We start from the raw sequence: 24,247 nt of genomic DNA on the forward strand, positions 1-24,247 counted from the left end.
TTTGTACAGTATCAAAATACATGTGCACAACATCTGAAACGGTCTAATTCTGGACGGGCTACCTACCGGCAGATTGGAGATGGCAGCGGGGGGATCAGTGCGCGGGCATGAAGCTAGATGCGTGGAAACGCTCCCACTGAAGGGAAAGGATGAAAGGGCAGTGAGAAGAATCCCAGTGGCCCGTGGGACCGTAGCAAAAGGCCTACCAGACACGCCACATGGATCAAAGGGAACCCTGGCAGAGGTGCACCCTCCCACTGCCGAAAGCACGAAGGGACACGGAGCAGCTCTGAAGCAGCGGGCAAGGACCCCGGCTCAAGCCAGCACCGACCTGCCTTCCAGCAGGAAACACACACACCACGTGGCCCATTTACAGTGTTTCATTCAAGAGCAAGGAAAATATACGTCCACACATGAATCCTCCTGACAGGTTTACTCACAATGCTCCCAGATAGGAAGTAAGCCAACTGTTCCCGGATGGAGAAATGAATAAACCATCCCCGGCGCATCCACAGGAGGGAATGCTGTTGTACATAAAGACGCTGCCCAGCCCTGCGCCGCTCTCCCAGTGGGGACAGTGACTGAGCCAGCCCACTGCTGTGGCCACTGCATCCACTCGTCTCGTGGAGGGCCGTCCTCCCTCTCTCTGACTCTCTAGTTTACCAAAGAGGACGTCCTTCTCCGAGGACTAATCGCTCCTGATAGGATGCCCCAAACAGGTGAGTCTCACCGTCCTGGCTTCCACGGGTCATCCCAGTTATATCTTTGCCATGACAGATTTGTCTGTTCTTCTGGCAGTTTGTGGTACTGTCAATGTTCTTTCACAACACCGTACTTCAGTATCAAATCGTCTTCCTTATGCATTATCTATCTTTCCCATGCACCCAGGGGGGAGGAGGGGCTTCACAAAGTTTTTTGGGGGAAAATCCATTATCTTCTCATTCCATTTCCCATGAGCTTTTTGAAGCCCCTTGGGATGAGGCAATTGACATGCTCACGGTTTGGGTCAGGCACAGTTTAATCCCTACAGCGATACCTTTGCTTTTTAATACTTGAAAGAGGTCTTTTTTCAGCAGATCTGCTCAATGTTTCATTTGAGTTCTTGACTGCTGCTTCCGTGAGTGTTGACTTTGGATCCGAGTGAAATGAAGTCCTTGACGATTTTACTCGCTCGTCTTTGTACGATGATGTTGTTTATGGGTCCAGCTCTGGGAACGTTTGCCTTCTTTGCATTACAGAGTAATCCACACTGAACGCTGCCGTCTTTGAGCTTCATCGGTGGGTGCCTCCAGTCCTCCTCCTCGTCAGCAAGCAAGGCTGGATCGTCTGCATAACACAGGTTGTTCATGAGTCTCCTTCCAACCCTGATCCTGCATTCTTCTTCATATAATCCAGCTTCGAGGACTATCCGCTGGTCATCGGATCCGAATAAGCAGGTGACCGAGGGTACAATGCCGGTGCTCCATCTATAAATCCTCCTCCTTCCTTGTCCTGCTGGAAACACTGACTCTTGCTCTACCTACAGGTTCTGCTACACAAGCACAATTAAGGGCTGTGGATTTCCCGTTCCTCTTACACTTCTCACTGATAACTTATGATCCGTGTAGTAGGATATGATACCTTTGCGTAGGCAATAAAACACAGATAAACAACCTTCTGGCACTCTCTGCTTTCAGTCAAGATCTGACACCAGCGATGATGTCATTGCCTCATTCCACGGCCTCCTCTGGATCCAGCCGGCACTTCCCTGTCGGTGTACGATTCACCAATAAGAAGTAACAAACCGTGTGGGTGAACTTTAAAATTGGTATGCTGCGTGAAAGTAGCCCGTCACAATAGAAGCCATTCTGTGGGGTTTTTTTTTTTTTTTTTTGTGGATTCAAGATCATGTGCCTTGGACACAGGAAGGTCAGTGATCGCCTGGCACGGGGCGTGTTGGGGGAAGGGGCAGCTGGCCTGCAGGAGGGAACAGGAAATATCTTCGAGAGGCAAGAGTTCTTCTGCACCTTGGTGATGATGTGGTTCCAGGCTGTGTATGACACGGAAGACGTGCCCATGTTCAAATGGACAGAGTTAACTGTGATGGATCCTTTCTCCACAATGCTGATGTTTTTTTTTTTTTTGAAAGCAGCCAGAGAAAATCAACAGATGACACACGAGGGAACACTATTACAAATGGCAGCTGACCCCACATAGAACCACGGGGGCCGGGGACGATCGGATGGCATCATGAAAGTTACTGAAATGTTAGGAAAAGGGCAGCTCCCCCGACCTGGCATTGCTTGCCCATCGTCAGTACCCTTCAGAGGCAAGGGTCACGGCAAGGGCATTTTGGAAGTTGGATGCCAGCGGACCCTGAGTGGGAAGAAGTGCTGAAGGACGGGTGTCCTGGACACAGGGGTGAGATGATCCACTTGAAAACTTGGCTCTTCGCAAAGGGAAGCAGAACATCAGGTCCGGAAAGTTTGTGTGTGATTATCAAAAAAAAAAAAAGTTCCTAATTTTAAAATTCTCTTCTTTAAACTGATTTTCTATGCCCCGTTATATCATGGGGTTTACAGTGTCCAGAGACACAGAATGCTGGACAGAAACGGCAGACTGGGAGCGACATGACGCCTTCTGTTTCACACGAGTTGGCATAATGTTAGTTCTAAGTTGAATGTGATAAGTTACACGTAAGTGCCCATCGTAATTGCGAGAATGACCACTGAAAACATGGCTAGGGACAGCTAATAAATACAACCAAAGAATCCAAATGGATGCTTAATGCTAATGAACCCAAGAGAAAGTAGGGACCGTGGGACAGGGAGACCGACAAAAGGCACCAACGGCCAGATGGAGGCGTAGACATGGCTCGATCGATAGTTACACTGAAAGCGACAAAACACTCCAACCGGCAAAGAGAGGCAAACTGAATACACAGCACAACTCCAGGGACTCGCCGACCCCGTGAACGGAGCCATCAACGTAAAGAAAGCATGAGGAGGGAGGAGCCGAGCAGCTTGTGCAAACCGCTTAAGAAACAGGTGAGGGCACACTGGTATCCAATGAACTAGCTATCAGGCGAGGAGATATTACCAGGGATTTTTAAAAGACATGGTATGTATGTGTGGATTGTGATAAGAGCTGTAAAAGCCCCCAATAAAATGATTTAATTTTTTAACTGTATGATCACAGAAGAATTGATGCTTTGAGAAGAGCCAGCAATAGATGTTTACGGGCTAGTAACTTACCTTCAAAATGCATGAAGCAAAAACTGGCAGATTTCCAGTCAGAGTTGAAGACTTTAACAGTACACGCTCAGAAACCAGCAGCAACCTGTATTGAGCACACAGTAAGAATCTAGGAAACTGAACAGTATCACAGACACTCAGGAACAATATGCCCAACAAGTACAAAATACACTTTCAAACAAGCTTGTCTTAGACAAAGTCCAGCCACAATGCTCCTTGGAAGCAAGGCTGGCGAGAGGTCATCTCATCTACTTGGGACATAGTGTTGGGACTGGGTGAATCTGCTGCACAGCGCCTCTCTAGGGTGTTGTTGAAAAGCAAGGATGTTACTATGAGGCAAACGTGCACCAGCCCCAAGCCATGGTGCCGTCCGTGGCCTCGTATGCATGTGAACGCTGGACACTGAGTAAGGAAGATCGAAGAAGAGTCGATGCACCTGAATGCTGGTGCTGGAGAAGACTGTCCAAAGTGCACCGTGGAAGGCCAGAGAAAGAGCAGAGCTGGTTCAGAAGAGTTACCACCACCATCCTCCCGAGGACCTGGCAGTGTTTCGTTCGGCTGGACACAGGGTGGCTATGAGCCGGGACCGACTCAATGGTGTCCGCCAACAACATGCACCCAAACAGATGCAGCAAGTTTCCAATCTCTCCAGAACATGTTCTTCAAACTTCCATGAAAAACCAGTCCCAAACTCTATCTAGAACGTCCCAAATACCCGGCTGCTAAGCCGTACACCGTAGGCAAAGCACCACAGACTGCCAAAAGTAACAAGCATCTATCTTGGGTGAGTGCCGTCCAGAGGGTTTGTCCCACAGAAGCAAGGACACCCGGACGTCCTCTCGTGTACTTTGGACCTGCCAGGAGAGACCAGGCCCTGGGGAAGGGCGTCAAGCTTGGGAAGGAGAGGGGCGGCGGACAAGAGGAAGGCCCTGGACACGGTGGAGGGACACAGCGGCTGCAACGGCGGGTTCTAACGTAAGAAGAAGGTGGAGGCCGGTGCAGGACTTGGCCATGTCTCAAGGTGCCGTGCCCAGGGTGGTGAGTTGGAACTGACTCGAAGGCACCAAAGGGCAACAACTGCCCAGATACACTTCAAGGACCGTCCCCTCTCAAAGCACAGGCCAAGCCCAATATCCAACCAAGGCACCGAACTTTGCTGTAAAAACGGCATTGAAAATGTGCTGGAAAACACGGCTTATACATGATGCCTAAGGTAACCTAAGGAGCACAGAAATGAATCATGAGAAGACCTGGAAAATAACTTAAACTAAAACATGAAACGTACGGCAACGCCATGCTCGAAGTTAAACCCACAGCCTTAAATATTGACATTAAAACAATAACAGGTTTAAAATCAATAATCCAACTTTCTAACTTCAGAAAAAGAGAAAATTAAATTCAACACACGAGGGAGAAAACAATAGAAATAGAAGAGAGCAATGACATAGGCAAGATAGTAGGAAAAATTAGCAGGAAAGTTGATTTTTTTTTTAATTGCCAAAAAGTATATTAGTAAGACTCTGGCAGGGCTACTGACAAACAACAGAAATCGAGTGCAAGTTACCAGTATCAGGTTAAAGGTGCCATCACTACAAATCCCACAGGCCACAAAAGGGAGTAAGGGTACACGGATTAGCTGAGTGTGACTTAGCCAAGCTGGAATTCTGCTTCCCAGAACTCTCTCCGTTGCACAGTCTGGATTAGTGGGGAAGCATGCCAAGTCGTGTGTGGGAAAGGTGGAAGTTAAGCGCATCAGAAGGCTGGCGCAGAATGCCAGGCACAGCGCAGCTCATGCAGACTGGCATGTGTCCGCCGGCTCACCTTGCTAGCCTCGTTGGCAGCACCTGGGCCTCCAGCTCCTGCCGCTTCTCCTCCTTCAGCTTTGGGGACTCTGTCCTGTCACCGTGACAAACGGCGCCAGATTCTTCTGTTGGGAGTTTCAGGGGCAACGAGAGCCCAACGTGGGTTTCCAGCTCTTCCTCGTGTCTTCCAGCTCGTCCCTGCAGGTTCCAGGGTGTCCCTGCTTCCGCGCACACTGCACATTCGTCTCCTGCTGATTGCCCTCCCTCCGACTTCAGGCTCCAGAGGAGACAGGAAAGCAAGTCCCGCATACGCTGTTTAGCCAGCTTCCACATTTATATTAGGTCAAATCTGTATCTATTGTACGACTTTGTAAACATACACAATGCATGCTATACGCATGTACAGGTGTGTATGAACATGTGTATACGCATACCCACCAAAAGTGCACGCATACATCTCTTGGTGGTTCTGATTCCTTGCTTAAACAAAGGGAATGTTACAAATTGCTCTAGCTTAATAAATATGACAAGTTAGAGAAATGGACAATTCTTTGACAGGCATGACTCACAAAAACTTAGTCAAGACGAAATAGATAGCCTGACGCACCCCAAGTCTGTATTTTAAAATTATACGGATCGATAGAACAAAATAAGAGTTCAGAAACAGATCTATACATATACAGAAAAATAACTTTCAATGGAGATGCCAAGTTTATTCAATAGAAGAATTTTCAACAAGTGGTGATAAGACCATTAGATGGAAAAATACAGAACTTGGTCCCCACCTGACATTCACATACAAAATCGCTTCAAGGTGGACTATGGAACAAGGCACAGTCTAAAGGAAAACACAAGAAGAGAACAATCTTTGCGTGCTTACGACGAAGCAAAGATTTCTTAAGATACAGAAAGTACGATCCATTATAGAAAAACAGCGCAGGTAAGCTTGATCAAAATCAAAACCTTTCATTTGTCAATAAACACGACTGGAAAATTGAAAGGCATGCCACAAACTGAGAGAAAATATCAGCAACGTGCATCTAGCAAAAATCTTACCCAAAGCATTAATGAAAAATCCAAACAATCAACGTTAAAACTGGGGGAAAGACTGGGAAAAATACTGCTCGAAAGATGCGCCGGTGAACAAAAAAAGCACCCAACAGAGGTGCTCTGCGTCCTAAGTCATCCGAGCGATGGAAGGAAGACCCACGAGGCCGCACCTCACACTCACTATAAGGACTGGCATGCAAACACGGACGATGCCAAAATCTGACACAGAAGAGTTTGCAAATTCCCACTCACTGATGGAGGATGGGAATAAGATGCTGCAACCATTTCAAAGCAGTCTGGCGATTTCTGAGAACGCTGATGCCCTCCCATCCATTCTCCTATTTTGTTTTAAGCAAAAGAAGGTAGCACATCGGTCCATAAAGAGATGCGGGCAAGAACGTGTACAGCTTTAGTCACAACAACCCCAAGCTCGCCACAACGCCAATGTCCATGCAAGAGATCACATTGAGTGACGGGACTGCCACACAGAGGGGAAACAACAGATACCTGTAGCCACAGGGGGGACCTGCAAAACAGCCAAGTCTGGAAGCGCACACACACTGTCCTGATTCCATTTGTACTAAATTTAGCATCGAGGAAACCGCCGCTACGGTGATGAACATCAGCAGAGTGAATGCCTACGAGGGGCCGGAGTTACTGGTCATGAGGCTCATGGGAACTTCCTGCAGACAGACGTGACCTGCATCTCCATCCAGGTGGTGGTTGACCAGGTGCACACACGTGTCAAAACGCATCAACGTGCACACTTAAAATCTGTACTCTCCACCGTGGTAGATTCTCGCACTTCCTATCTGAGCTCGTGCACTTACTTTCGTCTAGTCAGATCCTTCTGTCCACGCTTTCATAGTTCTCAACGAGTGATTTATAGCCAACTTGCAAAATTCTAATTGTGAAAATAGTGTAAAAAGAAAGGATGATCCTTCTAAAAATGCCAGCGTTCAGCCACTGGATGAACTAAATTTCCAAAGCAATCTATCTTGAAAAACACTAGAGAATAACTTTTGGGGGGGAAGTGGGGTGGGAGGAGAGCCGAATCCTTTAAAGGAGACCCTGCATGTTTAAAAGCTAAAAACTTTTCATTAGCCTGAATATTTCTCCGAGATGTGGGGGGCTTCCAGAGAGAACGCGCGGCCCGTGTGTTTCCATCGATGGGAAACCTCGGTCTTGTGCTGCTGCGCGCTTCTTTGAGCAAAACGGCGCTGAAAGAAAGACTCAGAGCAGCAGACCCCCGGGGATAAGAGGAAGACACGGGACGCTGAGGACTTCGGGGCGTGGGGAGAGGCCCGGGCTGTACCTGTTGGGAGCGGTATGTAGATCCTCTTTTCTAGCCGCCTGCGTAAAGCTTCATCGATATCCCACGGGAAGTTCGTGGCGGCCAGCACCATCACCATTTTGGAAGGATCGTCGTTCTCCAAAGCTCCGCCAACTCCTACACGCAGTCAGGGGAAGACAGGCACAGTCTTTTTTCCGGACGTCCTGAGTTCTGACACACAACTAGCACTTCCACGTGCCGGCCACCGTGCGTGGGGTCCGGCGTAATGGGGGGCTCAACCCAGGAGCTTAGTCCGTCGGGGCAGAGACAGGCCAACAGATGACTACAAAACGTCGGGCACGCAAGTTCCTGTCACCTCGTCAGGGTTTTACTCCTGCAGAAAAAACTCATTTTTGGGTGGGGGAACAGGTGAGAGAGGAGTGTGTACTTCCTTAGAAAAGGGATGTGGAATTAATCATCTTTCTTTTTCTTTAATCGTGAAGTCCTACAAAAACATTTTATTTCTGTTCTCAGGCCAATTTACTTGAGTTTCATTAAGAGGCGACAAATGAGGATTCACGTTTACTTAATATATTAGGATGCCTTCGTGATTTTGAAAGTCAGGCTAGACTACAGGTATTTTTGTGTTCCAAAGTTCTAAGTGACTTGTCAAAAAAAAATTTTTTTTAAGGGAGAGAAATCTAAGAATGACCCTTGTAATCCTCAGTGCCGAAAAAGCACTTCCTTTTAGAACCAAACAAAATTGATGTGCACAGGACTACTTTTCCAGAACTGAGTATTTTACATAAAAAATAAGAGACATATACCAGGAATCTAGGAAATATATACATACATACATACAAACACACACTATATACAGTATATATGTTTGTGTGTGTGCATATATGTGCATATACATATCAAAAAGCTCACAAACTGTGGATGAGGATATGAAGGGGTACACACAGAGAGTGAACACTTGCTATTCGCTCCCCTATGATTTTCACGGCCAGAGATTAGTGTGGGGAAAAGATCTCTCTTACACGCAGCAGGAAAGAAACCTCAGCAGTCCTCTGACCCTCAGTGTTTCTATTAGCTGTATCTCGGGGGCCTGGAGCCAAACCCACAGTATCCCCAGGCTAAGCCTGCACCTGAGCCAACACAAAAACAAAAGCAAGTGACTTGGAATCCAGTCCGCCTGCCCCCCCCCCCCCCCCCGCCCGCCCCAAGTCTGTAGCCGCACAACATTCGCGCGGGAAGGATGGCAGCGGAGACAGTAATAAATGTCAGTTACCGTCCATCTGAACGAGCAGCTCAGACTTGACTCTTCGACTCGCCTCGTGCTCGTCGGAGGTGCCCCTGCGGCTGCAGATGGAATCTATCTCGTCAATGAAGATCGTGGTGGGGGCATAAGATCTCGCCTTGGCAGAAACGGAAGCATTTTAGAGAAACCATTCATGACCTTACAGCAGTTTCTAAAAGACCTGAGTATTACTTTCAATGCTATTTCTTTCTCCTTTCAAAACAATGTGGAAGGGGGAGTCCAAATTTCTCACTGTTTTAATGTCACCGCTGGCTAGGGGCAGAGGTGAAATTTATTCACATCAGAAAAAAAAGGGGGGGGGATTTCTGAAAATAAAAGCCGTGTCCGGTGGTTGGTGAAGGTGGGAAACAGGTACGTGGGCACACACTCCGCTATTCTACTTTGTGTCCAAAAACTCCCGTTGTGGGGACCAAGAAAACAGCAGCGAGAAACGTCAACCCTCCAACAGGCACGCTCAAGTAGTTGCTGCAAATCCCTCAGGGGAGCCAACGAACTGTACTGGCAGATTAATCTCCAGCTGGTTTTAAGATACATAGTAACAGCTCAGCCAGCTCAACCATTCTCACTCACAGCGCCGACCCCCCCCCCCCCCCGCCACGTGACAGAACAGAACTGCCCCCCTCCCCCGGGGCTCCCAAAGCTGCCATCTCCACAGCAGTGGACAGCCAACTCTTTCTCCTACAGGGCTTCTGAGTGGGCTCAAACCGCCAACCTTCAGCTGAGCGTTTAACTGTGGAATCACCAGGGCTTCTGACAAGCGCATGAGTGATCCAGAAGTTGTCAGTCAACCCGCACACGCACGCACACACACACACACACAGCTGAAATCAGACATTTCTTTTTCTCTAACCTTCATTGGACAAGGCTAGGGCCACCTTCCACCTCAGAGAAAAAGATTACACTGAAAATACTCCAACTCCCCCGCAAAATCCTATCGCCCGGGTCTCTAACCCCTATCAGGAATGACTAAAATGCAACCCACTTGCCTTTTTGAAGAAGGTAAGTGTGCCGCTGTCCTGGGGCGTGCCGCCTGCCCGCACACGCCCCGCTGCCGACCCAGACTGGGTGACCACTCACCATCTCAAACAGCAGACGGACCAGCTTCTCGGACTCCCCCCGGTACTTGGACGTCAGCGTGGAGGAGGAGACGTTGAAGAACGTGGTGCCACACTCGGTGGCCACCGCTTTAGCCAGCATCGTCTTACCCGTGCCTGGCGGCCCGACCATCAGCACACCCTGAAATTTCAAAAGATGTCGACCAGATTAAAATGCTACAAAACCACCCACCCCTCACTCACCAACGTGGTGGTGCTCCAAAGACCAGGGCGCCCGTTGTCTGAGAAACCGACACAGTGCACAACTTCAGCGACCACAGCTCCCCAGGCACCAAGACCACTTTGGGAGCGGCCTCCCGGGGCTCATCCTGCCTCAAGAACCCCCGTGGACATGGTGACCTCTGAGCTGCCCTCCTCCAAAGTGCCTCTCCCCCCTGACAGGTCTTCTCCTGCACTGAAACCCCCTCTGTCCTGAGCTCCCTCTTGTCAGAGCCTGTACTACCCAGTTTGTGTTGTTGTTGATGGAAGCCATCGAGTCAGGATGGACTCATCACAAACCTGTGCACAACAGAACGAAACCACCAGCCGGCCTGGGTCATCCTCACAGTGCTGGAGCTCATTGCTGCAGCCACTGCGCCACTCTGTCTTGTCAAGGGGCTTCCGTTTCCCACTGCCCCTCCACCTTACCACCCACTGGTCTCCCCCATGACCTAAGGCAGAGCTCCATCCGTCTGCCTGCGCACTCCAGCTGCAGGGTCAAAGCCCAGGGGTTGTGTCTTTAAAAATCGATGGATTTTCCCAAGTACGTCAGCTCGGTACCTTACATCTAATCTTTGGCTGTGACGTGAATTCTGCCTCATGGCGACACTACAGGACAGAGCAGCACTGCCCACTGGGGTTCCCAAGTCGACGGCCTCATCACTCCCAAGGAGAGGCTGGTGGGCTTGAAGGCCTACCTATTGGCTCACCGCTGAGCACTTAACCACGGTGCCACTTGGCTCCCTCTCTTCCAAGCCCCTGTCCTCAAGGCCATTCTGACTCACAGTGACCCTATGGGGCAGTGCGCGACCAAACGATCACGTTCCTGGGAGCAGACTGCCTCATCTTTCTCCCAAAAAGCAGTCGGATGGGTCCAAACCTTCTGGTTAGCAGGTGAGCTAACGACTACATCACCAGGGCTCCTTCCATGAGAGAAGCCCTTCTTCACTGAGACGGACACATTCAGAAGGAATCCAGACTGACCTCCCTGCCTGGGAGACCAGACACAGACTCGCCACTTAGCTGCCCAAGGCACACTGGCTCAGGTTGGTTGTTTTTTCTCTGCTGTAATTAAAAAACAGGAGCTGGTGACACAATGCATACTTTAAAAAAAAAAAAAAGGAGGCCTGGTGGTGTGGTGGTTATGGGTTGGGCTGTGATCTGCAAGGTCGGCAGTTCAAAACCACCAGATGCTCCTCGGGAGAAAGAGTTACAGTCTCAGAAACCCAAAGGAGCAGTCCCACCCTGTCTGTCCCACATGAGTCGGTATCAACTCGACAGCAGAGAGTTTATTTTGGTTAAAAAAAAAAGACAAATAAATAAATAAAAGACGTCTATGAAACAAGAAGTTTTCTATTTTCGAAGCGTGTGGACATTTATTTTCAGATTTATAAATGCCACGGCTAATTTAGATTGTCCCTCTGTCTACCTTTCTATGTGTTGTTTGGTAATGTATACATCTTATTAGAGCAAATAAACGCTTTTTAATTACAACATCAGTCATTATAATAAATGCAGCTCACTGAAATATAAAGCAGAACATAAATATTTAATAATAGGAAACATGGCTTTTAAAAGTCCTTTAAATACTTATTTTAAATTGTATTTTCTCTTTTAAATGTTTGAAAAGTCGCAGCAAGGGGAATTTGCGGTTATGTGTTCTTTCAAGACACATTCGGTCTAGGTAACAAACATTTTGAACTGAGAGACCATCAAAGGGAAGGTGCTACAAGTTATTCACATGAACAGTCTCTCTCTCTGTTTTTATCTATACATCTATCTACTTATTAAGATCACTTTATTGGGGGTTCTTATGGCTCTTATAACAATCCATCTATCAGTTGTATCAACCACATTTGTACATGTTGCCATCATCATTTTCAAAACATTTTCTATTTGAGCCCTTGGTATCAGCTCCTCTTTATTCACTCCAACCTCACCCTCTCCACCCTCCTGAACCCGTGATAAATTATAAATTATTATTATTTTCATATCTTATGCCGACCGACTGCTGTCTCCCTTCACCCACATTTCTGTTGTTCTTCTCCCTAGGATGGGGGGTGGGCAGGAATGCATCAATCATTGCGAAGGCTCCCCCTTCCTCCCCTCCTCCCACACCTGACCCTTACCCTCCTGGTATCACTGCTCCCAATTATGTTCCTGAGGGGTTTATCTGACCTGGATTCCATGTGTCGTGAGCTCTTATCTGTACCAGTGCACATGCTCCGGCCTAGCCCTCAGTGGAAGGCAGGACTGGAGTCATGATAGTGGGGGGTGAGGAAGCCTCAAGGAACCAGAGGAATAGTGTGTGTTTCTTTGGTGCTATACTGCACCCTGGTTGACTCACCCCTTCTTTGTGACCCTTCTGTGAGGGGGTGTCCCATTGTCTACAGATGGGAAGTTAACAAGCAGCCAGAGAAGCAACAAGCCCATATGGAAGAAACACACCAGCCTGTGATCATGAAGTGTCAACGGGATCAGGTAACAGGCATCAGAAGACCCCAAACATAACAACTTATTGCCAAGGATGAGGGGGTCGGAGCAGACACCCAAAACCCATCTCTGCTTTTAAAGCTGTCACTTGAGGTGAGGGCGGGGGCACAGACCTCCCCAGTCAGCTGAGTGGGGTCAAAGCAGTGCTTTCCTTTCGCTCTGCTCGTCCACAGACAGAGCCCTGGTGGTGCAGTGGTTAGGCTTTGGGCTGTAACCTCAAGGTCAGCAGTTCAAAACCAACAGCCGCTCCATGGGCTGTCTACTCCTGCTAAGTTATGTCTCAGAAGCCCACGGGGCAGTGCTATCCTGTCCCACAGGGTCCATCGGAGTCGGCATCGACTCGATGGCAGTGTGTCTGGTGTGGGGAGTCTGGTCGGCACCAGGAGCCTCTCAGGGGGACCCGTGCTGACTGGAAGGCTGGAGGTGCAAATCTACCAAACGGCAATGTGGGGAAGGTCTGGCTGTCTCCTTCGGAAAACCCCGTGGAGCACTGGGGGCGCTTCCACAGACGCACGTGGGGCCGACGCGAGTTGGCTCTGACTGGACAGCAGGTGGAATGTCCGAGAAAGGGCAGCTCTTCCCATGGCAGTGGCAGGAAAAGCTGCTCCTGAGAGCTACGAGCCGGGCAGAAGGGCCTCTTAAATCACGTGCACAGCCTTGGGAGGAAGGGCACGGACCAAGGAGGCTCCAAACGCTGGGCCAGAGGGCAACAGGCACTCGGGAGGCATCTGGGTGGAGCAGGGAGAGCGATGCCGGCTTCCAGGACGAGCTTACTGATCACGCTCACGCGCAAAGATCACACCGACCTGCTCGTCACACGCTTGTTAAGATGCTGTTTCCAGAGACGGGCATCTCCTCCTGCCCCTGCACGAGGTGGTTCTAACTGCAGGCGCTGGTCGGTCCCAAACCCCAGCCATCTCTGCGGCGATGCAGACGCAGCACACCTCAACCCCCGGTTCAAGACCAGGTTTCCTGGGGCCCAGTGCTTCCCAGCGTGGCCACCCCTCCCCCTGCAGGGGGTCCCTAGAAAAACCCAGGGGGCTGCAGGAGCAGAGAGCTACCCTTTATTCTGGATGATGGACAGAGGACAGAAGCTTTCTGTGCCACGTCGGGGGCACCGAGTAATTTTTTTTCTGAAAGGGGTGGCAGTCCAAATCAGTCTGGGAACTGTGGTCCACACAAACTTCCTAGAGAGCCTGGTGGGGCTGCTGGGTAAGCACTGGGCTGCCAAGAGCAAGGCCGGTGGTTCCGACCCCCCAGCTGCTCCTCAGGAGAACGACGAGGGGTCTGCTCCCGCAAAGACTGACCGCCTCGGAAACCCCACACGGGGTCGCTGTGAGTTGGGATCGACTCCGAGGCAGTGGGCTTGGGTCTCCCCAGCGGGGCCCTGACGGACCACCGCATGCCTGTGCTAAGGACAGCGGCAGTGGTCACTCGCCCACACACAGGCCAGCCTGCTCACCTTCCAAGGCCTTCGGATCCCCTTGAAAAAGTCGGGCATCCACATGGGAAGCACAACGGCCTCCCTCAGCAGCTTCTTGGCTTCCTCCAGGTCGGCGATGTCATCCCTTCGCAGGAAGAACAGAGGTCCACAGCGGTCACTCAAACACCTGCCTGTGCCAGTGCGCCTCCCTGGGACATTCCGCCCACAGTCAGAGCCCACAGGAGCTCAAAGCCGCTCATTAAGATGAGTCATTGAAACACCGGCATCCAGTCACCTGCCCTGGCTTAGAGCTGAGCTGCTAGCCACGAGGTCAGCAGTTCAAAAGCACCAGCCACTCCGAGGGAGAAAGACGGGGCTTTCTACTCCCATCAAGAGGGACCGTCTGGGAAACCCACCGGGACAGCTCTCCCCTGTCCCACGGGGCCGCTGGGAGGGGCAGGGCGCTTGGGCTGGGCTCCACTTGAGCAGAGCTTCCTGCCACCCATGCTCCGGGGGACTGGGGGTGACCAGGGAGGCTCCACACCAACCACCGTGTGGCTTGCTGTCTTCTCCCTCTAACGCCAGGGCGGGCGGGGTGCTCACCAGTGAATGCCGGGGTTCCTGGACACGATGTCTCTCTCGAGAGCATCCACCAGGTCCTTGTCATAGCCGGCGCCATCAAACTTGGGGGTTTCGCCATCGCTTGCACCGTCCTGCAGGTTTTTTCTCCCCTGGGAAAGGGACAGAGAAGTGCGGTCAGTACCAAGACCCCCCTGCCGCTGCAGAGAACACAGAGCTGCTCCACTGCCGGACACTGCTGGCGGGACATGGGGAGCTCCAACAGCGAGGGCAAGGGTGGAGCGGCATGCTGGGACTGACTGTGTGCTCGAGTGCGACCGACTACTGAAAGCTGGATGTGTGAATCGCATGGTGGAGAAGCTGTTAAAAATAAACAAACTAATTAAAATCTAAACTGCTTTAAATAACTGGGTCATTTTACATAACAGTTTGAAAGAGATAACTCACTTTAATGAATATCAGTAAGCTTTCCCAATGCTGTCCTCGCTTCGCAATTATTTTTTAAGGTGGCCGTGATGTTTTGCGATGACCCAGAGCGCCGCGGCCCTCGGGTGACCGCAGCAGAAGGACAGCAGTACTGAATGGACGCAGTGTGCTTTCGGTGCGCACACGTCCACCAGGACGTTTTAAAGGTGTGGGATCAACGTAAGATAGCAAATAAAAAGAAGATATGGGCAGACTGGTCCATTGTTATACACTTGTGCAAATGAGACTGAAATAGCTTCTGCTGGATTGGGGGTTAGAACCTCAATGGGAGACACCTCTGGCTGAATTTGTGGGCAGAAAACGGCCGTCCTGTCCAGACAGTAGTCAGGATGACAGCGTAGGGGAAGAGAGAAAACCCTTCTACTGGGGAGCAGAATAGCTCACTGAGGTTCCCCCACTTCTTACTGAAGACCTGAGACCAGGCCTTTCACTTGGGCTCCCAGAACCCCCTAAGGCCACCTCCTTTCCACGGCATCTGACTGAGGAGCTAGCCTAGCACTTCCTGTGTCCCCAAAGCACCCAGAAAGAGGCTGTCCATGAGGAAGGAACCTGGACTCCGACGCAGCCTCTTACAAAGCCTCTTCCCAGTAAGCACCCCTCAGGAGCCAGAAGTCCTTCCTAACAAGGCCCTTGAACCCCATCAGAAAGTCGCTGGAAAGACGATGTAAAAGGACCTTTCCAGACACAGTATGATTAAGGCCATTAAAGTAATGTGCTTTACAAACCCAAATTTTTTATTTAATAATAGGGTGGCTTTAACAATGATTTATATGCTCAGGGTTCTGTGGGGGTCTGCCGAAAATTGTTCGGCTCAGAGGGGCCGCACTTCGCTCCCAGAGGTAGCTCAGGGCCAGGGCCTGCCTGGGGCTCCAGCCCCCCAGCTGCTGTGGTGCTGTGTGAAAGGGGAGGGGGTAAGTGGCCCAGTGAGTCCACGTCCTGGGTACATGTTAACCTCTCTTTCAGCCCTGCTGTGGAGGTCAGCGGAAGGCAGGCTGGGTCCACAGAAGTGAGGGAGGTGGATACTCTCTTCCTGCAGTGGCTCTGGTCCTCTGATGACACAGCACCAAGGAACCAACACTGCCCGTGTCTGGGCGGTGTGGAGCAGAATCAAGCTGAAGCTTCAGTCCCAACACAGTGGAAAGGAGGACATCGGCGGCATGCCAGCCCACAAATTCTACCGCCGACAGATTCCACCGCACAGCCTGGACTCCCCTTCAGCAGCCAGCCAGCCAGGGCTGCAACTCCACCGGGGACACTCCATGACCACTCAGAACTCTTCCGGAAGTAGACCCACCAGAGGACGGAACGGAAACCGACACCGCTGGGATGAGGAAGAGCGTTGGAGCGGAAGCGCAGAGGCGTTTGTTCTGCTTGCTTCTGACGAGGGGGCTGTTGGGAGGCCGCTGGGTCAGCTGGGCGCGTAGCGACCTTGCGTGGCAGAGCAGGGCCAGCTTCAGGCTGGAGGCAAAAATGCCTTGGGGACCCCAGAGAACCGACCACGTGAGCACAGAGTGACGGGAGGGGAAGGCGAGGTGGGCCACGGGGCGCCCAGTGCCCAGCTGGAGGGCGGTGGCTCCTTCTCAAAGAGGGGCAGCCATGGGAAGGTGTGGAGCTGGGAGAGGGCCATCTGCCCAGCGTCCCTAACCACAGCATCACAGACCAACCTCGCGCGTCCCGTGGCCCACAACTCCATCCCGGGGTGGATGGTACCAACAGGGAAGACGATCCAGAGCAGCAGCATTCCCAAGCCAAAAGGCACCTAAATCGCCGTGAACAGGAGAAGCGATTTTAACTGTGGTGAGATCCTACATCTCCGTGAAGAGAGCCATCATTGTGCAGACAGGTGCAGCCCCGAGGGCTCTGGAGAAAGAGCCAGACGCAAAGAAACGTCACATTAGCTTTCCAAACGGGAACGGGGCGGGGTAACTAACGGAGGCGTTACAAACCAGAGGCCTGCTTACCAAGGGAAGGTGGGACGTGGCAGTGCCGGGGAAGAGCGTGCAGACAGTCTGAGGATCCTTCTGGACCCGAGTGCTGGTGACGTGGACCCCACGGGGGCCCCGTGGGTCACAGACAGGCGCGCCGAACCCTCTCCCACTTTTGCAAGTGCCACTTACTAGCACGCCCCGCACTTTTGCCAGCTGACGATGGACCAGAGTCATCAATGAAACTTAAATTACACAAATGTGAAATAAGTGACATTAAAAGCTAAAGTGAGAAACACTGGACGCTTCCTACTTAGACAACGACCACAATGCACTCTCACCTGTGCTCCGGAGTCTACTGGGGGGTCGGTGTGCGTCAGAACGCACCAGAAAACAGCGAGCTTGGGATTCATGCATTTGTGTGATGGAGACACCGCCTACCGAGTTCACCAACGTCATGCTGGTTGACCTGACACATGCCAGCCTGGAAATATTGACGGAGGGGCTTCAATAAACCTCGCGAAAAGATTGAATGAAAATATAATGGCCTTTCCCCACAAGCTTCTTAAGCCCACCCCCGCCCAACGCCCCACGGCAATCGTGTACAATGCGACAAATCAGGGCTTGGTTTCTTGGTTTGCTGACGGTCGGGGGTTATCCACTGTAAACGGCATGTTAAGAACTCGGGAGAGATTTTTCTGGCGTTTGAATACTGCCATCTAATCCATTGGAGAAGCTGCTCGGCTGAGGAGCCAGCAAAGTTCCAACACACACATTTGTGGTTTGTGTTTCTCACTTTCACCTTACACAAACAAAAACATTAACCAGCATCCTGCAGAGCTACACACATTCCCCAACTGCGACTTTTGGTTGTCTGCAGACATACTAACCCAGCGCCAACCCCTAGTCCCCCCGGTAGCCCTCCCAGGGCTGTCCATCTCTCTCCCACGCTGACCTGGCAGCCTTGTCTTTCTAATGGGTCTGAACCACCAATCTTAGGTGAGGATCCCAAAGCCTAACCCACAGAACCACCAGGGCTCCTGACAGCTAAGAGTGCAGTGAAAATGAGCCAGAACAGACAAGGGGAGCCCCCCGTCCCGATGGCATTGACCGTGTTGGCGTTGTTGGGCGACCTCGGCAGCCCTGCACTGCAGGACAAAACGCCACCCCGGCCCGTGCCAGCTTCTAGGTTCTTAGACGTGAGCCCACTGTGGCAGCCGCTGTCCACCGTGTTTACCAGAGGGTTAGTGTGTCATTCCTAAAAGGGGGGCACACGTCCTTATGTCAGTAAAATTGATCATGAATGAGTAGACGTTTGTCGTACTAATTGTCTGAGATTGTGTGTGACGAGCTAAATGAAGCACGCCACTTGGTCCTGTGATCACCATTCATCAAGTGACGCATTCCCTTACACTCTGTACGCTCGTCTTCAATGGCAGCTTCTTAAGGCGAGATGGGTAGACTCGTTCATATAACTACCGACCAGCAGCGCTCAAAAGGACACTTCAGTCTGATGGAGTCACTGCTCAGGAAGGACATGCTCAGATGTGGCCATTTGCGGGAGAGTTCTGTAAGTCTAATGACGTGAAAAACGCCTTCTCGATAAACACAAGTGACCCTGCTTTAATCTGAATGCTACTTAAAAGCATATACTGCCTCAATTATGAGATTCTAATTGAAACACTCCTTAGTCCACCGAGAGTTAATCAACCATGAAGCCGCTGTCTGGAAAAACATGTGGGGGAGCAGAGGTTTATGAATTCAATTTGTTTGGATGTGACCACAGTCATATTTTTTGCTTCCTGATATTTCATTTTTAGGCCATTTTTTTACATGAAAAACGCACATTAGTCTTTCTACCCGTATCTATTTCTACACTGACTTAAAACAGCTTAAATATCAAAAATATTAATCGACTAAGTTTTCCAAAGTCCACCGGGTCAGACTGCAGAGTACAGCTGAGAAGACTCACTCCTTTCTTTACTGCTCCCTCTCACCAGGGAGTGAGGCACGGTCACCGAGGGCAGGGCCCACGTCCGGCACCGTTTGCCCTTCGAGGGGTGGGACTGCGCCAAGGCACCCTGAGGCTCGGTGCGCGGGATCAAGAGGGACACCCGGACGTGGTGAGCATCCGTGTGCCTCTCAGGAGGAGGGAGGGCCAGGAGGCCTGAACAGCCACGTGGCTCTGTGAGCTCGGACCTGCCTGGAGGCCGCCAACGGTTAACAGGGATTTTAGAGGGTGGGGGTGGGGTGGCTGCAGTAATGCCCAGGGTCAGAACCAGTCGCCTGAAAGGACCAAGGTGTTGGCGATACATGTTGGCGATTCATCGAGGTGTTGGCGATACAGGATCATGGAGGCTTTCAAATAGGAGTCGGTGCAGCGTAATGACTCAAACCACGCGTTTTAGAGCGAGGTTCAGGCCCTAGCTCCGCCACCTACCTGCCGCACGACTTGGGTGCCTCAGTTTCTTCACATGGGGAGCGGGATCATAAGACTGAGTTCACAGGGCTGGGTCTCGGAGAGCTAAACTCGCCGCCATCGGGTCGACTCCGGCTCAGAGTGGCCCCAGCACAGGAGAAACTGCCCCTCTGGGCTTCCGAGGCTGTAGCTCTTCAGGGGGCGACGGCTTCATCCAGCCGAGCAGCTGGTGGTTTCAAACTGCCGGCCCTGTGGTCAGTGGCCTAGCGAGTAACCAGCGGGGCCACCAGGGTCCCTGCAGGGGTCGACAGGCATCACACAGGAGACAGCCCCGTGGGTCCTACGGAGAGTCGTGTCTGTACACCGTGCCCTTCTCAACACGACACAGAGAAACCAAAACCGTGCGTCTGGGGCCTGGCGCAAGACATGTGGCTTCTAGCCAACCCCAGCCCAGCCCACCCCCCCAGCCCCTGCCACTGCTTTTCTCCAGCCTTCTCTCTAAAGGTTGGCATGAGGAAAAGCAAGGGACTCGTGTGGGGTCACGGCCCAGCAGACGTGCAGGAAGGCGCTCCACACGTTTGTGAACACCGCCCATTCTCTTTCCAGCTCCACTTCTCCACAGACGCTGAGAGCCCCTCACGCACACGTGGGAGCTCTGGCGGTGCAGTGGCTACACGCTGGGCTGCTGACGGCAAGGCCCCAGGTCAGAACCACCAGTGGCTCCTGGAGAAAGACGGGGCTTTCTCCTCCCGTAGACAGTGACCCTCTGGGACACCCACGGGACGGCTCTGCCTGTCCCACAGGGCCCTGGGGGCACGGCATCAACTCAACGGCAGTGCGTTGGGCTGTTATGTCTTTCCACACGTGTGTATGTAGCTGTGTATCTCCATAACGACACGTAATGTAGCTAGATAACTGTTTTCTGAAATAATACTCTCCTGATGGTGGGAGAAAGACGAAGCTGTCTGCTCCTTCCTAGGGAGATGTACAGCCTGGGAAAACACACACACACACACACACACACACACACACACACACACGGCAGTTCCTCTCTGTCCCACAGGTTGCTGTGAGTCACACCAACTCCAACAGCACGGTTGGGGTGGGGGTGAGGGAGGGGGTCAGTTAACGAAGGACACCGCAGCTCCAGGGTACCGGGGGCCACCGCAAGAGCAAACAGTCTGCCTGGGAAGAAGCGCAGCCAGGATGGCTGACTGCAGAGACCGGTCCCTGGAAGGACACCCTGCTCGGCCATGGTCGAGCAGAAGGGCAGTGACGAGGCGGACAGTCGCCGTCGAGGGTGGAGGGACACAGTGGCTCCAGCCATGAGCTCAAACTTCAGGGTGACTGCGAGGGGCAATGGACTCTCAATTGTCTAATCTTCTGCATGTTTTTAGCCTGAAAATTAACTGGACACTCAAACCGGGATTAAAAACGCTATGACTCCGCCCCCAGCAGAAAGGTGGGTGAAAGGAGAATGCGGTCAGCTTAAGACATGAAACAATTATAATTTATAAGTTATGAGGGGGTCATGAGGGGAGGAGGGAGGGGGAAAAAAGAGGAGCTGATACCAAGGGCTCAAGTAGAAAGCAGATGTTTAGAAAATCATGTAGAAATATGTTCAATACAACTGATGTGCAGATTGTTATAAGAGCTGTAGGAGCCCCCAATAAAATGATTCTTTAAAATGAAATGAAAACCCGGTTTCTAAGCGGGTGGTTTAAAACTGATTTTTAAACTACCGACACGAGGGCCTATCCGCATTTCTGAGGACCCTCCCAATACTCGAGTCTGTCTTAAGGGAAGCGGTAACTGGCTGGGCGCCATTCCGCTGACTCCAGCCCATCACCGCCTTGGTGGCTGTAAGAAATGCCCTGACAAGGATGTGGATGCTGACAGCAATGATACCAAGCACTGAGCCACGCACGCTTTTAACATTCTAGTCTTGTTTCCAAGAGTTCTTACCCTTTTGTTTTGCTTCCTGATTTGTAGTCCCTTTTGTTTCTATAGTGACTCGGGGAAAGCATCTTTTCTTTTTAAAGAATTGTAAAATTATTTTTAAAAGAAAAAAAGCAGTAATAAATGGCTTACTTCTCCCAATGACACCCGAATACTTTCCATGACAGTGGAAGACGAACTGAACATCTAGAAAATTATATGGAAATCTTTGTGAATGAAAAAGAATTAAACTTGCCTGGAAAACCTGACATTGAACAAATCATGCCTGGGTTTAACCGCTCTCAGATACTTTTTCAAGTCCAACCAGATTCTTAACCGAATTTAGCAAGAAAACTACAAAATATAAAAATTCCTAAAATAAACACAATCATGATCCTACACGCCTACTCGTTAATCTAGATCGTTGGGGCAGGTACTTGTGGTACTTACATAATCTGTTGTCAATCTGAGACTTAGGAGTGAAAGGGGTGACGTTTACCTGTCAATCAGGTGGCAGCTTGACGACCTCATTTGGAGGCCTTAAGAGGAAACGTAGCTGACTGGAGGCAGGACAATCGCTCACTCCCTGGGAGACATCCCTAAGAAGAAGCCACAAGGGCCGACCCTGATGGAGCCAGAGCCCTGGGAGCTTGAGAAGCCACATGGAGACCCCTGATGCTTACACCAGTGGACCCAGAAAACCTCCCACCCACTGGCCTGTGATCTTCCTGCATTCGGCACCATGCATGTGTTTTGTGAGTCTGAAGAGGACTTTATAGACTGATATAGTAAATATGGGCTAATATCGGCCATATGGACTTGATCTGGGCTGGGCTGGAATGTTTACTCAAAACCAAATTGATTTTGCATATAAAGCTCTTTCTTATACACACAGGAGTGTCTCTCAATTTGCTTCTCTCCTCAACCCAGACTCACATAGTATTTTACTGAGTCTGTTTTACTCATTAAAAACAAAGCATTTGTTACATTTGTTACCTTTTCCGGCCATCATGCCTCCTGCCCCACTGCGCGGTGCCTCATTTTAGGGAAATGGGCGCTAAGTGGCTGTGGTAGTTACATATCCGTGTCAGCTTGCCGAGGGTGGAGCTGAGCCTGCCAATCGGGCACAGCTAAGAAAGAGCCGTCCAGAGAGAAGACCCAGGCACTAGCAGAGTGAGTCCCCTGGACCCTGAGGTCCCTGCACCGACCCACCTCGGCCCAGAAGACAGAGCTGTGACATCGGGGGAGAGTCAGAGCACAACTCAGACCAGGTGCCACCGGCCCATAGAGCGCAGGCGGTTGGTGCCCACAGTGGGTGCCCCTGGGCACTCCACGCGGAAAACAAGTCTGCTCTAGCTGCGCGTCCTCAGGCTGACACGCACGACGGAGGGATGGGATGACGTTTATCAGCAGGGCCAAAAGCGCTCTGTCACACTGTCCAGCAGAGCATGGGCCAAGGGTCCCGGAGCTACAGGACCAGAGTCAGGCCTGTGGGAGGGTCTGGCCGGGATGGCGCTGTCCTGAACATTTCTGATCCTGAATTGTAAGCTATTTCTTCCTCCCTAATAAGGCCCGCAATCACGGGACTCCTCCGTGAGCTCTGTGAGGCCACTGCAGGGAGTTAGCCACACCCGGCAGAGACATGCAGAGCGCCCACTGGGGGAGGCACAGCACAGCGGGGGTCAGAGCCGGTGACAGGGTGGCAGGTGGAGACAGTCCTCACGGGAAGCAGCCTGGGGCTGGCGGTGAGCTGGATTCTCCACCCTTTGTCACGCCAGCATTGGCCAGACCCTGCCTCCGCCTCGCTGTCACCACTCTCAAGACTGAAAACTTCTCACTCGGATCCCAAGGTTTACGTAACGGTGTGTGGCCAGGCAGCGTTGGCATCCATCCCCCACGTGTCTCTGACACACGGACAAAGAGAAGTTAGCGGTGCAGAAGTGGGAAGCAGAGGAAGAGGCTGCGATGGTATGTGAAATACCGTTCTTAACTACCCCCAGATGTGGCTCTGATGATGGGAGAGAATCAGTTCAATCTGATCCACAGGGAAAAAATATTGATTAGCACTCCTCCCTAAATCCACAACGATCTGAACTAAAAGCACCTGCTCCTTCACAGTATAGTTGTGTGCTGCTTCAACGTTCTCTCCAGCTTAAGAAACGTGCACTCATGGAAGAACACACCAGCCTGTGTGATCATGAGGGGCAGAAGGGATCAGGTATCAGGCATCAAAGAACAAAAAATCAAATCATTGTGTTGCTCACCTTCATGATAGGATTGCTGAAGACAAATGGGAGCAAAAGCAAATGTGGTGAAGAAAGCTGATGGTGCCTGGCTATCAAAAGATACAGCATCTGGGGTCTTAAAGGCTTGAAGGTAAACAAGCAGCCATCTAGCTGAGAAGCAACAAAGCCCACATGGAAGAAGCACACCAGCCTGCGTGATCACATGATGTCGAAGGGATCAGGTATCAGGCATCAAAGAACAAAAACTCAAATCATTGTGAATGAGGGAGAATGCAGATTGGGGACCCAAGACCCATCTGAGGCAACTGGACATCCCCTTACAGAAGGGTTGCAAGGAGGAGATGAGCCAGTCAGGGTGCAGTGTAGCAACGATGAAACATACAACTTTCCTCTAGTTCCTAAATGCTCCCCCCCCCCACCCCACACTATCATGATCCCAATTCTACTTTAAAAATCTGGCTAGACCAGAGGGTGTACATTGGTACAGATAGGAACTGGGAACACAGGGAATCCAGGACAGATGATCCCTTCAGGACCAGTGGTGAGAGTGGTGATACCGGGAGGGTAGAAGGAGGGTGGGGGAGAAAGGGGGACCCGATTACAAGATCTATAAGGGGCCTCCTCCCTGGGGATTGGGCAAGAGAAAAGTGGGAAAAGGGAGACGTCAGGCAGTGTAAGACATGACAATATAATAATTTACAAATTATCAAGGGTTTATGAGGGAGGGGGTAGTGGGGAGGGAT

General features: G+C 51.1%; 1 protein-coding gene across 4 annotated transcripts in view; it reads right to left on the reverse strand.

Moving 5' to 3' along the window:
* The window catches only part of KATNAL1 (katanin catalytic subunit A1 like 1), a 91,329-nt gene that overhangs the window by 27,904 nt on the left and 39,178 nt on the right, over nucleotides 1–24,247 (reverse strand). For 2 of the 4 annotated variants that reach the window (XR_012786853.1, XM_075562812.1), the window contains exons 5-9: nucleotides 14,515–14,642; nucleotides 13,951–14,056; nucleotides 9,760–9,918; nucleotides 8,653–8,779; nucleotides 7,401–7,535 (exon numbers count right to left, since the gene is read on the reverse strand). Coding sequence is in view for 1 of the 4 variants with exons in the window: in XM_075562812.1 (XP_075418927.1) it covers nucleotides 7,401–7,535; nucleotides 8,653–8,779; nucleotides 9,760–9,918; nucleotides 13,951–14,056; nucleotides 14,515–14,642 (655 nt within the window). In the remaining 3 variants the exon portion in view is untranslated. Of the gene's footprint in view, nucleotides 1–3,233; nucleotides 3,319–5,054; nucleotides 7,536–8,652; nucleotides 8,780–9,759; nucleotides 9,919–13,950; nucleotides 14,057–14,514; nucleotides 14,643–24,247 lie in introns of all 4 variants that reach the window. The other 2 variants (XR_012786854.1, XR_012786855.1) reach the window with 2 other exon arrangements.

Source organism: Tenrec ecaudatus, chromosome 11, assembly GCF_050624435.1.
Source record: "Tenrec ecaudatus isolate mTenEca1 chromosome 11, mTenEca1.hap1, whole genome shotgun sequence".
NCBI classification, from domain to species: Eukaryota; Metazoa; Chordata; class Mammalia; order Afrosoricida; family Tenrecidae; genus Tenrec; species Tenrec ecaudatus.